At 44.9% G+C, this 15,559-nt stretch overlaps 1 protein-coding gene across 1 annotated transcript in view; it reads left to right on the forward strand.

The window, feature by feature from the left end:
- Positions 1-2,531: 2,531 nt before the first annotated feature.
- Positions 2,532-15,559, forward strand: part of LOC144826946 (leukocyte cell-derived chemotaxin-2-like) — a 51,496-nt gene continuing 38,468 nt past the window's right edge. The window contains exon 1 of the mRNA XM_078685407.1: positions 2,532-2,653. Coding sequence (XP_078541533.1) covers positions 2,575-2,653 — 79 coding nt within the window. The 5' untranslated portion in view covers positions 2,532-2,574. The remainder of the gene's footprint in view (positions 2,654-15,559) is intronic.

The following is a 15,559-nucleotide window of genomic DNA, read 5'->3' on the forward strand; positions in this document are numbered from 1 at the left end:
TCAGGATCAGTCCACCGTTATGCACGGAGCACTCAATGCTCACTGCCAAGCCACAGATATGTACTTGCACCCAGGATCAGTCCCTCCCTTATGCACAGAGCACTCAATGCTCAATGCCAAACCACAGATATGCACTTGCACCCAGGATCAGTCACTCCCTTATGCACAGAGCACTCAATGCTCAATGCCAAACCACAGATATGCACTTGCACCCAGGATCAGTCACTCCCTTATGCACAGAGCACTCAATGCTCAATGCCAAACCACAGATATGCACTTGCACCCAGGATCAGTCACTCCCTTATGTGCGGGGCTCTCAATGCTCACTGCCAAGCCACAGATATGTACTTGCACCCAGGATCAGTCCCTCCCTTATGCACAGAGCACTCAATGCTCAATGCCAAACCACAGATATGTACTTGCACCCTGGCTCAGTCCCTGTGTTATGCTTGGGACCCTTGGTGGTCACTGCTAATCCACAATATTTACTTGCACCCAGGATCAGGCTCTCCCTTCTGCACAGGGCTATCAAAGCTTACTGCCAAACCAAAGATATGTACTTTAACCCAGGATCAGTCCCTCCCTTACGCGTGAGGCTCTCAATGCTCACTGCCAAACCACAGATATGTACTTGCACTCAGGATCAGTCCACCGTTATGCACGGAGCACTCAATGCTCACTGCCAAGCCACAGATATGTACTTGCACCCAGGATCAGTCCCTCCCTTATGCACAGAGCACTCAATGCTCAATGCCAAACCACAGATATGCACTTGCACCCAGGATCAGTCACTCCCTTATGCACAGAGCACTCAATGCTCAATGCCAAACCACAGATATGCACTTGCACCCAGGATCAGTCACTCCCTTATGCACAGAGCACTCAATGCTCAATGCCAAACCACAGATATGCACTTGCACCCAGGATCAGTCACTCCCTTATGTGCGGGGCTCTCAATGTTCACTGCCAAGCCACAGATATGTACTTGCACCCAGGATCAGTCACTCCCTTATGTGCGGGGCTCTCAATGCTCACTGCCAAGCCACAGATATGTACTTGCACCCAGGATCAGTCACTCCCTTATGTGCGGGGCTCTCAATGCTCACTGCCAAGCCACAGATATGTACTTGCTCCCAGGATCAGTCCCTCCCTTATGCATGGAGCCCTCAATGGTCACTGCCAAACCACAGATATGCACTTGCACCCAGGATCAGTCACTCCCTTATGCGCAGGGCTCCCAATGCTCACTGCCAAGCCACAGATATGTACTTGCTCCCAGGATCAGTCCCTCCCTTATGCATGGAGCCCTCAATGGTCACTGCCAAACCACAGATATGCACTTGCACCCAGGATCAGTCACTCCCTTATGTGCGGGGCTCTCAATGCTCACTGCCAAGCCACAGATATGTACTTGCTCCCAGGATCAGTCCCTCCCTTATGCACAGAGCACTCAATGCTCACTGCCAAGCCACATATATGCACTTGCACCCAGGATCAGTCCGCCTCACTGCCATTGTTCTGATAAGTATGAGATCCTCTTTTAACCCAGCTTTTGGTGCTGCCTGAGTTAAGGGGCCCATTAGGTTGGCGAGCGGATCGCCCCCGCCAACCTGGCGGTAGCCACCGCCAGCCTGGCGGGGGTGATCCGCCCGCCATCCTTGCTCTGAAAACCCCCCGCCAAATTAGGATGGCGAGGGGACCGGGGCGGAAAAGGTATAATATGGTGGCGGTGTCTATGAGACACCGCCAGCCATATTATGATGGGCCAATTTGAATGCCTTTCCGTGGCGGCAATGGCATGCGGAGAATCCCTGCGGGGACCCATTGCGAGTTCCCCAGGGACTCCGGGGGGTGGTGGGGTGCACATGGGGGGTACCTATGGTACCCTCCCGCATTTCAAAGTGCAACATGGCAGGCACCGCGCGGTGCCTGTCATGTTGTGCTTTGAAATGCACGACGTGCATTTTCAACATTGCGGCTGGCGGCGCTTTCAGCACCGCCCGCCGCAATGGTAAAAATACAGGATGCGCCTGCCACTGTCTCGGGCGCATCCTAATGCCACCATCGGGACCCCCGTCCTTACGGCGGGCGGTCCCTTTTTCCGATGGGATGGCATCCTAATGGGGCCCCTAGTGTGTCTGATGACGCTGGCCAGGGGCTCTGCCGTAGCCAGGTTTCCAGCCACCCTGTGTGTGTGATGCTAAATTCTTGTGCCTCTTTAGGTGGTGGGAAAGATGTTCCTGGAAGGGTAGATGCTATTTGAGAAATGTGAGTGCCTTTCTTCTGCCCAGAAGTGTGCATTCCTCTGTGACAGGATAATTGCACACTCCTCTTGTCTGAGAGTGGACATGTGATGAGGAGCTATATTCAGAAGAGGGGTGCAGCAGAACTGACCAGATACAGATTGCTGTGTGTCCCCGCCTCCCTGTGGCTCCTCTCGGAGCAGGGTGTTTATAAAACACTCAGGGGCCTCCAGACTGACATACTGCAGCCCCAGCACCTGCTGCTCTCACTGCACTGCTTGAGCTCACAGGTGCTTTCTGTGCACTCACAGGCAGCACTTACCCACAGGTCATGGGTTGGCACAGCCTAGCCCTGCTTGGAGGGCTCCTGGCCATCTGCATTGGGGTCACAACTGGAAAGGCTTTTCAAGGTAAGGCATCGCTGGCAGGCCATGAGCACAGGGACACCTGTCAATCAGTGGACAAGTGGCTTTCCAGGAGGAAGTGATGATATTATTTAATCGATCAGAACTATTTCTACTCTGCAGAGCTTTATTACTGAAAGGAACAGTACCAACACCGCTCTGGAGGACTGTACTGGTCGGTGGCCAAATGCCCGCACGTCTGTAAGATGTACTACTTAAGGAACAAGTACCGGTACCTCTCTGCAGGCTGTACTACGTATTTCACTAGTAGCAGCACCTCTCTGTACGCTGTACTACATAATGAACATGTATCGGCACCTGTCTGTGTGCTGTACTACATAATGAACAAATACAGGCATCTCTCTGTATTCCGCACTACTTAATGAAAAAGTACTGGCACCTCTCTGCAGGCTTTACTACGTGTTTCACTAGTACTTGCACCTTCTCTGTACACTGTACTATTTATTGAACTAGTACCGGCACCTCTCTGCAGGTTGTACTATGTATATCACTATTACCAGCACCTCACTGTACCACTTACTGAACAAGTACCGCCATCTCTCTGTACGCTTGACTATTTAATGAACATGTATCAGCATCTCTCTGTACGCTGTACTATTAAATGAACAAGTACCGGCACCTCTCTGCAGGCTGTACTACGTATATCACTAGTACCGGCACCTCACTGTACTACTTAATGAACATGTACCTGCACCTCTCTGTAGGCTCTACTATTTAATGAACTAGTACAGGCACCAGGACACCCTTGGGAAACAGTGCGCTTTACAAGCCTAAATAACATAACATAACATAACACCGGTCTGCAGGTTGTACTATGTGTATCACTAATACCAGCATCTCACTGTACTACTTAATAAACATGTACCGGCACCTCTCTGTACGTTTTACTATTTAATGAACAAGTACCGGCACCTCTCTGTATGCTGTACTATTTAATGAACTAGTACCTGCACCTCTCCGCAGGCTGTACTACGTGTTTCACTAGTACTTGCACCTCTCTGTACGCTGCACTACTTAATAAACATGTACCGGCACCTCTCTGTACGTTTTTACTATTTAATGAACAAGTACTGACATCTCTCTGCAGGCTGCACTACTAAATGAACATGTACTGACATCTCTCTGCAGGCTGCACTACTTATTGAACAAGTACTGGCACCTCTCTGCAGGTTGCACTACTTACTGAACAAGTACAGGCATCTCTCTGTACGCTGTACTATTTAATGAACAGGTACATGCACCTCTCTGTATGCTGTACTACTTAATGGAGAAGTACCACCACCTCTCTGTATGCTGTACTACTTAATGAACAAGTTCCAGCTCCTCTCTTCAGGCTGTACTATTTAATGAACAAGTACTGGCACCTCTCAGTACACTGTACTTACTTACTTACTTTACTTTATTACATTTGTATAGCGCATAAATTACCCGAAGGTCTCAGAGCGCTCGCAGAAAACTCCTAGCAGAAACTCAGACAGAGCAGAGGCAGGTCTAAAAGAGCCATGTTTTTAGCTGCCTGCGGAATCTCAGGTAATCGGGTTCCGTCCTAATCTGGAGGGGCAGGGAGTTCCAGGCTTCCGGAGCGGTTTTAATGAAAACCCTGTCACCGTTTCTGGCCGTACGTACCCTGGGGACATTTAGGAGAAACTTGGTGGATGATCTAAGTGTTCTCACCGGGTGGTAGACCTTAAGCTTTTGTTCTAGGTATGCCGGGCCATGCCCATTGATGGATTTATGGACAAGGCAGCATAGTTTGAATTTAATACGTTTTTGTATTGGGAGCCAGTGCAAGGTTTTTAAGCAAGGTATTGAAGGCGTGCGGGAGGGAAGGTCAAGCACCTGTCTTGCAGACCTGTAGACGGGCCAGCAGGGTGGTATTTGTTGAGGCCAAAAGTGCGTTCCCATAATCAATCCTACTGACGATAAGTCCCTGTACTAAAGGCATACGAGCTGAGAGGGGAATCCACTTAAAGATTGCTACATAATGAACATGTATCAGCACCTCTCTGTATGCTATACTACTCAATGAACAAGTACCCGCACCTCTCTGCAGGCTGTACTACGTATTTCACTAGTACCAGCACCTCTCTGCAGCCTGTACTACATAATGAACAAGTACCGGCACCTCTCAGTACACTGTACTACATAACAAACATGTATCAGCACCTCTCTGTATGCTGTACTACTTAATGATCAAGTACCCGCACCTCTCTGCAGGCTTTACTACGTATTTCACTAGTACCAGCACCTCTCTGTACACTGTACTACATAATAAACATGTATCTGCACCTCTCTATATGCTGTACTACATAATGAACAAGTCCCGGCACCTAACTGCAGTCTGTACTACGTATTTCACTAGTGCCAGCACCTCTCTGTACACTGTACTACACAATGAACATGTATTGGCACCTCTCTGTATGCTGTACAACTTATTGAACATGTGTCGGCACCTCTCTGCAGTCTGTACTACGTATTTCACTAGTATCAGCACCTCTCTGTACACTGTACTGCATAATGAACAAGTACTGGCACCTCTCTGCAGGCTGTACTACGTATGTCACTAGTGCCAGCACCTCTCTGTACACTGTACTACATAATGAACATGTATCGGCACCTCTCTGTATGCTGTACTACTTAATAAACAAGTACCGCCACCTCTCTGTATGCTGTACTTCTCAATGAACAACTACCAACACCTCTCTGCAGGCTGCACTACTTAATGAACATGTACTGACATCTCTCTGCAGGCTTCACTACTTAATGAACATGTACTGACATCTCTCTGCAGGCTGCACTACTTAATGAACATGTACTGACCTCTCTGCAGGCTTCACTACTTAATGAACATGTACTGACATCTCTCTGCAGGCTTCACTACTTAATGAACATGTACTGACCTCTCTGCAGGCTTCACTACTTAATGAACATGTACTGACATCTCTCTGCAGGCTGTACTACTTAATGAACATGTACTGACATCTCTCTGCAGGCTGTACTACTAAATGAACATGTACTGACATCTCTCTGCAGGCTGCACTACTAAATGAACATGTACTGACATCTCTCTGCAGGCTGCACTACTAAATGAACATGTACTGACATCTCTCTGCAGGCTGCACTACTAAATGAACATGTACTGACATCTCTCTGCAGGCTGCACTACTAAATGAACATGTATCTGCACCTCTCTGCAGGCTGCACTACTTAATGAACATGTACTGACATCTCTCTGCAGGCTGCACTACTTAATGAACATGTACTGACATCTCTCTGCAGGCTTCACTACTTAATGAACATGTACTGACATCTCTCTGCAGGCTGTACTACTAAATGAACATGTACTGACATCTCTCTGCAGGCTGCACTACTAAATGAACATGTACTGACATCTCTCTGCAGGCTGCACTACTAAATGAACATGTACTGACATCTCTCTGCAGGCTGCACTACTAAATGAACATGTATCTGCACCTCTCTGCAGGCTGCACTACTTAATGAACATGTACTGACCTCTCTGCAGGCTTCACTACTTAATGAACATGTACTGACATCTCTCTGCAGGCTGCACTACTAAATGAACATGTATCTGCACCTCTCTGCAGGCTGCACTACTTAATGAACATGTACTGACATCTCTCTGCAGGCTGCACTACTTAATGAACATGTACTGACATCTCTCTGCAGGCTGCACTACTTAATGAACATGTACTGACATCTCTCTGCAGGCTGCACTACTAAATGAACATGTACTGACATCTCTCTGCAGGCTGCACTACTTAATGAACATGTACTGACATCTCTCTGCAGGCTGCACTACTTAATGAACATGTACTGACATCTCTCTGCAGGCTGCACTACTTAATGAACATGTACTGACATCTCTCTGCAGGCTACACTACTTAATGAACATGTACTGACATCTCTCTGCAGGCTGCACTACTAAATGAACATGTACTGACATCTCTCTGCAGGCTGCACTACTTAATGAACATGTACTGACATCTCTCTGCAGGCTGCACTACTTAATGAACATGTACTGACATCTCTCTGCAGGCTGCACTACTTAATGAACATGTACTGGCATCTCTCTGCAGGCTGTACTACTTAATGAACATGTACTGACATCTCTCTGCAGGCTGCACTACTAAATGAACATGTACTGACATCTCTCTGCAGGCTGCACTACTTATTGAACATGTACTGACATCTCTCTGCAGGCTGCACTACTAAATGAACATGTACTGACATCTCTCTGCAGGCTGCACTACTAAATGAACATGTACTGACATCTCTCTGCAGGCTGCACTACTAAATGAACATGTACTGACATCTCTCTGCAGGCTGCACTACTTAATGAACATGCATCAGCACCTCTCTGTATGCTATACTACTTAATGAACGAGTACTGATACCTCTCTGTATGCTGTACTACGTACTTCACTGGTACCAGCACCTCTCTGTACACTGTACAACTTAATGAACATGTGTTGGCACCTCTCTGTATGCTGTTCTACTTAATGAACAAGTACTACCGTAATTCACTAGTGCTGTCACCTCTATGTTGCCTGTACTACTTAATGCACAAATACCGGCACCTCTCTGTAAGCTGTACTACATACTGAGCAACTACCAGTGCCACTCTCCAGGCTGTACTACATACTGAATGAGTACTGGTACCTCTATGTAGGCTATACTACTTAATGAGAAAGGACCAGCAACTCTCAGCAGGCTGCACTACTTAATGAGAAAGGACCAGCAACTCTCTGCAGGCTGCACTACTTAATGAGAAAGGACCAGCAACTCTCTGCAGGCTGCACTACTTAATGAGAAAGGACCAGCAACTCTCTGCAGGCTGCACTACTTAATGAGAAAGGACCAGCAACTCTCTGCAGGCTGCACTACTTAATGAGAAAGGACCAGCAACTCTCTGCAGGCTGCACTACTTAATGAACATGTATCTGCACCTCTCTGCAGGCTGCACTACTAAATGAACATGTACTGACATCTCTCTGCAGGCTGCACTACTTAATGAACATGTATCTGCACCTCTCTGCAGGCTGCACTACTAAATGAACATGTACTGACATCTCTCTGCAGGCTGCACTACTAAATGAACATGTACTGACATCTCTCTGCAGGCTGTACTACTTAATGAACATGTATCTGCACCTCTCTGCAGGCTGCACTACTAAATGAACATGTACTGACATCTCTCTGCAGGCTGCACTACTTAATGAACATGTACTGACATCTCTCTGCAGGCTGTACTACTTAATGAACATGTACTGACATCTCTCTGCAGGCTGCACTACTTAATGAACATGTACTGACATCTCTCTGCAGGCTGCACTACTTAATGAACATGTACTGACATCTCTCTGCAGGCTGTACTACTTAATGAACATGTACTGACATCTCTCTGCAGGCTGCACTACTTAATGAACATGTACTGACATCTCTCTGCAGGCTGCACTACTTAATGAACATGTACTGACATCTCTCTGCAGGCTGCACTACTTAATGAACATGTACTGACATCTCTCTGCAGGCTACACTACTTAATGAACATGTACTGACATCTCTCTGCAGGCTGCACTACTAAATGAACATGTACTGACATCTCTCTGCAGGCTGCACTACTTAATGAACATGTACTGACATCTCTCTGCAGGCTGCACTACTTAATGAACATGTACTGACATCTCTGCAGGCTGCACTACTTAATGAACATGTACTGACATCTCTCTGCAGGCTGCACTACTTAATGAACATGTATCTGCACCTCTCTGCAGGCTGCACTACTAAATGAACATGTACTGACATCTCTCTGCAGGCTGCACTACTAAATGAACATGTACTGACATCTCTCTGCAGGCTGTACTACTTAATGAACATGTATCTGCACCTCTCTGCAGGCTGCACTACTAAATGAACATGTACTGACATCTCTCTGCAGGCTGCACTACTTAATGAACATGTACTGACATCTCTCTGCAGGCTGTACTACTTAATGAACATGTACTGACATCTCTCTGCAGGCTGCACTACTTAATGAACATGTACTGACATCTCTCTGCAGGCTGCACTACTTAATGAACATGTACTGACATCTCTCTGCAGGCTGTACTACTTAATGAACATGTACTGACATCTCTCTGCAGGCTGCACTACTTAATGAACATGTACTGACATCTCTCTGCAGGCTGCAATACTAAATGAACATGTACTGACATCTCTCTGCAGGCTGCACTACTTAATGAACATGTACTGACATCTCTCTGCAGGCTGCACTACTTAATGAACATGTACTGACATCTCTCTGCAGGCTGCACTACTTAATGAACATGTACTGACATCTCTCTGCAGGCTGCACTACTTAATGAACATGTACTGACATCTCTCTGCAGGCTGCACTACTTAATGAACATGTACTGACATCTCTCTGCAGGCTGCACTACTTAATGAACATGTACTGACATCTCTCTGCAGGCTGCACTACTTAATGAACATGTACTGACATCTCTCTGCAGGCTGCACTACTAAATGAACATGTACTGACATCTCTCTGCAGGCTGCACTACTTAATGAACATGTACTGACATCTCTCTGCAGGCTGCACTACTAAATGAACATGTACTGACATCTCTCTGCAGGCTGCACTACTAAATGAACATGTACTGACATCTCTCTGCAGGCTGCACTACTTAATGAACATGTACTGACATCTCTCTGCAGGCTGCACTACTAAATGAACATGTACTGACATCTCTCTGCAGGCTGCACTACTAAATGAACATGTACTGACATCTCTCTGCAGGCTGTACTACTTAATGAACATGTACTGACATCTCTCTGCAGGATGCACTACTTAATGAACATGTACTGACATCTCTCTGCAGGCTGCACTACTTAATGAACATGTACTGACATCTCTCTGCAGGCTGCACTACTTAATGAACATGTACTGACATCTATCTGCAGGCTGCACTACTTAATGAACATGTACTGACATCTCTCTGCAGGCTGCACTACTAAATGAACATGTACTGACATCTCTCTGCAGGCTGCACTACTTAATGAACATGTACTGACATCTATCTGCAGGCTGCACTACTTAATGAACATGTACTGACATCTCTCTGCAGGCTGCACTACTAAATGAACATGTACTGACATCTCTCTGCAGGCTGCACTACTTAATGAACATGTACTGACATCTCTCTGCAGGCTGCACTACTAAATGAACACGTACTGACATCTCTCTGCAGGCTTCACTACTTAATGAACATTTACTGACATCTCTCTGCAGGCTGCACTACTAAATGAACATGTACTGACATCTCTCTGCCGGCTGCACTACTTAATGAACATGTACTGACATCTCTCTGCAGACTGAACTACTTAATGAACATGTACTGACATCTCTCTGCAGGCTGCACTACTTAATGAACATGTACTGACATCTCTCTGCAGGCTGCACTACTTAATGAACATGTACTGACATCTCTCTGCAGGCTGCACTACTTAATGAACATGTACTGACATCTCTCTGCAGGCTGCACTACTAAATGAACATGTACTGACATCTCTCTGCAGGCTGCACTACTTAATGAACATGTACTGACATCTCTCTGCAGACTGAACTACTTAATGAACATGTACTGACATCTCTCTGCAGGCTGCACTACTTAATGAACATGTACTGACATCTCTCTGCAGGCTGCACTACTTAATGAACATGTACTGACATCTCTCTGCAGGCTGCACTACTTAATGAACATGTACTGACATCTCTCTGCAGGCTGCACTACTAAATGAACATGTACTGACATCTCTCTGCAGGCTGCACTACTTAATGAACATGTACTGACATCTCTCTGCAGGCTGCACTACTTAATGAACATGTACTGGCATCTCTCTGCAGGCTGCACTACTAAATGAACATGTACTGACATCTCTCTGCAGGCTGCACTACTTAATGAACATGTACTGACATCTCTCTGCAGGCTGCACTACTAAATGAACATGTACTGACATCTCTCTGTAGGCTGCACTACTTAATGAACATGTACTGACATCTCTCTGCAGGCTGCACTACTTAATGAACATGTACTGACCTCTCTGCAGGCTGCACTACTAAATGAACATGTACTGACATCTCTCTGCAGGCTGCACTACTTAATGAACATGTACTGACATCTCTCTGCAGGCTGCACTACTTAATGAACATGTACTGACATCTCTCTGCAGGCTGCACTACTTAATGAACATGTACTGACATCTTTCTGCAGGCTGTACTACTTAAGGAACAAGTACCTGCACCTCTCTGTAGGCTCTACTATTTAATGAAGAAGTACCAACTTCTCTCTGTATTCTGTACTAGTTAATGAACAAGTACCAGCACCTCTGTGTAAGTTGTATTCCTAATGAACAAGTACTGGCATCTCTCTGTAGACTGTACTACTGAATGACCAAGTACCGATACCGCTCTGCAAGCTGCACTACTTAATTAACAATTATCAGCACCTCTTTATAGGATGTACTATTGAATGAAGAAGCACTGGACCATCCCTGCTGTCTGTACTACTGAATGACCAAGTACCATCACCTCTCTGTGAATTTTACTACCTAATGAACAAGTACGGGAACCTCTCTGTAGGCTGTATTACTTATTGAACAAGTACCGGCACCTCGCTGTACTACTTAATGAACAAGTACCGGCACCTCTCTGTAGGCTCTACTATTTAATGAGCAAGTACCGACACTTCTGTGTAAGTTGTATTACTTAATGATTAAGTACCGGTACCTCTCTGTAGGCTGTACTACTTAATGAACAAGTACCTACACTTATCTGTACTCTGCACTACTTAATGAATAAGTACACTCACCTCCCTGCTGTCTGTACTACTTAATAAACAAGTACCAACAACTCTTTGCATGCTTTACTACTTAATGAACAAGTCCTGGCACCTCTCTGTAGGTTGCAATATATAATGAACAAGTATCGACACCTCTCTGTACTCCGTACTACTTAATGATAAAGTACTGTCACCTCATTGCTGTCTGTACTACTTAATGAACAAGTAGCAGCACCTCTCTGTAGGCTGTACAACTTAATGAACAAATACCCAGACCTCTCTGTAGGCTATATTACAAAATGAACAAGTACCAGCACCTCACGTTAGGCTATAATTTAGGCTATCTGGTTTTAGGTTTAAACCTAGAATAACTTATAAAACCCCACCAAAAGGAAAATAGCCATCACTGGTGTAAACGTATAAACACTGAAAAACACCATTGCAACCACTTACTAAGTGCCATTCAAAGAAAGGAAAAGATGAGTGAAAGAGTAATTTTTATTTCTTCCTGAACGGGCCAATACAATGTAACTTTGTTATACAAGGTAGCATCAAGAAAGACTGGGCTAACATTATTCTGCTTGAGTTTTGTTGTTTAGGGATGTCACTAAAACATTGAATCTTCTTCCTTCTGCTTTTTTCTGTTTTGTGGTCTTTGGTCTAAAGATGCAGTGCTTGGAAGCATGTATTAGGTCTTATTTAGTTATTTTATAAAATGCAGAGAATCGGGAAATATCAAAATCATATTTGAAATTTTGGCTACATTTGATTTCACTGATAGGTAAAATGCTTGGTTTCAAAAGAATCTTTCTGAATATGTAGCATCACATTTACCCACAGACAGAGAATGGGTGAAATCCTTTCATACATCAGCCCCCTTTTGTAGTAAGTGAATTGCCAAACACCTCATTCTTTAAACATTCAATGCAAGATGTAGTGACAGGTATATGTGAAAAAAATGTAGTCACCAAGCATCTGAGATAGTGGCAAAAACATAACACCAGGCATTTGGTAAATATGGAACACAGTGTCACTTGTAATGCTGTTGAAAAAAAAGTTCCTACCAATTTCAATAAAGATTGGAGGGATATTTTTTGTATTTGCAGTAATTCAGCTACGTATATGAAAAAGTTGTATCATGGCCTGTCAAAATCGATACCTGAGCTGAAGTGCATCCCAGTAAGAGATCCTTTTTACTTGCTAGATTGTTTGCTGAAAGCATCTCTACAATCTTCAGTTCATGAAGAATGCTATTGACTTTGTAGTCCATTCTGGTGCAGTAAAAATGTATTTGGTCCTCATATACCCTGTGCACACGCTACCTATACACATGCACTATCAGTGCAGAAACCAAGCAATTTTTTAAATTAAATTAAAATTCCATTAAACAGCGGAAAAACACTGTTTCTGTTGTTTTTAATGGCGTGAAAATGTGTAACCACTGATAACCACTGTTTTTAAGTAATTGAAAAAAATGAAAAAACCCCACCTTAATTTACCCAAAATAGAAACTGAAAACAGGAAAGCCTAGCTAAATTACTGAATGATCAAGTACTGGCACCTCCCTGTAGGCTACATTACTGAATGACAAAGTACTGTCACCTCTCTGTAGAATCTACTACCTAATGAACATGTACTGGTACCTCTCTGTAAATTTTACCACCTAATGAACAAGTACTGGCACCTTCTCTGAAGGTTGTACTATTTAATGAACAAGTACCGTCACCTCCCTTAAGGCTGTACGATTTAATGAACAAGTACCGGCACCTTCTTAAACAGTGCTATTTAATTGAATGTTAAAACTATACAAAAGGTCTATGTAAAATGATATTACCTGTGCGTAGCTTGGTCAATAAAATTGGGGGGTGGGGGGGGGGGGGGTGAGCTTCAGATTCCCTGACAATCAGGCTGGCATATAATGTTAAAATAGAATATAGGACAAGCAGTGCGCATGAGAGGGGCTTAAGAGGCAGTGGAAAGGGAGAGGAATGAGGATTGGTAGGAGTCCCAACTGAGAGAAGCACAGTGTTTTGATAAATAATCAAACATTTTTGGGCTTTCGAAACAGAGATGAAAGAGAGTATGTGTGTGTTTTTGTCAGTGTGTGCATGCAAAAATCCCAGGTGAAATCCGACAGACACCTCACCATACCCGACTGAAAGTACCTGTACCCAACTATTCCTCAGAAAATACATTTATTAGGGGGTGTAACACCCCAAAACACCCCCCTGAAGCTATGCCCCTAGATATAACTTAACATATTATGAGCATGCATTGGCACCTTTTTAATGGCCTAAACCTGCTAGGACTGGCACTTCTCTGCAGTCATGACATTAGTCAATGACCCGGACTAAAATAACAGAGCTGCAGTAGCCCTTGACTTCAGGCCTAAAGCATTTGTAACCAGCGGCTACTTGCACTTCTAAGCAGTACTGTTCTGCTTTGCATGGTACTATCTTTATGTATTTATTTGAAGAGTTTTGTATAGCGCTCCCATGTCACTGGACAGGCCCTGTTGGGCGCTATGTGTTGGTAAGTGCAGCTTTAGATTCAGGGAGATTCAAGAGGATGATGAGGGTCAAGGGACCTTTTGTCCTGGGAGTGATGTTCGGATGAACCCATAGAAGGCGTTATTTTGGTGAAAAGGGGAGAGCTGAGACTTCCTGGCCATCATGGATAGGAAATTGCATCTGTAAGGTGGACACTACCTCAGTGGAAGCCTGTTGGCATCGATCTTGGACTTTAAGGGAGAGAGCTACAAGGATGCCTTAAAGATGGAGAAAGAGGGTATTGCTGTAAGCTGTCCTGGAAGGGAATTCTGCAGGACAGGTCTGCCACTGAGAAAGCTCCACCATCCTTACATTTGCACCAACATTTAGTGATACAGCTTGACCCTGTGTGCTCAGGGGGCAGGCTGGCATGTAAGTGTAAACCCATTGAATTAATTATTTGGTGTTATTTGATGGAAACACCTGTACACATGGCAAGAACATTTAAACCTCTTTCACTCCTTGACTCACAGCTGATGCAATGACCTCCTTGTTGCAAAACATGGTCCTTCTGTTTGAGTTCATGCACAGACCACAGCATTTTGCACCCTCTGCAGCCATGCCATGGCAGATGAGGGCAACCATGTAGACATACCATTGTTATCCTTTGGGCTTGTGATGGTCATGGCCCTACTCCCAGAGCTTTGTGCAAAAAGGACAATTGGGGAAAAAAGAGTTTAACTTGCACAGTTGGGGAAGCAATGGCACACAGACTTGCTTGTTTGGGTATCTGGTGGCATCTTGCAGCCAGACATAAACCCAAGTTGATAACCAAACTGATCGATATTTGGTCAATCAACTGAGGTGAACGCGAAAATCATGGGTTTCCGAGGGCTTCACCACTAATAAGAGGATTTCTGTTTTAGATAGGTCTCCTTACTTTACTACTACTAAATGCCTTCTGTGAATACCAAAAGTAGTACGTTTAGGATTTTATCTCAGATTAGTTCTGTGAATCGACCCCTGTATCTTTTAGGGACCCTACCTCACAATGCAGCAGTAGTCCAGGCAGTAGCCCTCTGAGAACTCAGTTCTCCCACCTCCAGTGACTCATTGATTGTATCTATGTCTCAGACACTGTACAGCACTCTGTGGAGCCTTTCAACTAGGTTTGTGCTATAGAAAAACATCATGCTGTGTGCATACGTGTACAACTCATGATTGTTTGAGCCATGATGTGAGAAACAATAAAGTATAAAGTTGTTGTACAAGGCTTCCTCTGGTTAGAGAGAAGAACCCTCATTCCACCTGTTCTCCTGCACAGCTCAGGTGGCCAGGGACCCTGTGAGGTGCGACTCCTGCTTCTCATCACTGTATGAAAACAGCGACCCTGAGTCGTGTATTGTGAAGTCCTTTCTCTGGATCTTGGCTCAGTCTGTGGTTTCTGGTTAGTTTACATTGTTGAGAGCATCAATCTTTAGGGGTGCTTTCTGGCCTCAGTTGCTGCCTCACCCCAGTCAGACATCCCAGATTCTCCTTGT

Source organism: Lissotriton helveticus, chromosome 4_1 (assembly GCF_964261635.1).
Source record: "Lissotriton helveticus chromosome 4_1, aLisHel1.1, whole genome shotgun sequence".
In the NCBI taxonomy this organism is placed as follows: domain Eukaryota; kingdom Metazoa; phylum Chordata; class Amphibia; order Caudata; family Salamandridae; genus Lissotriton; species Lissotriton helveticus.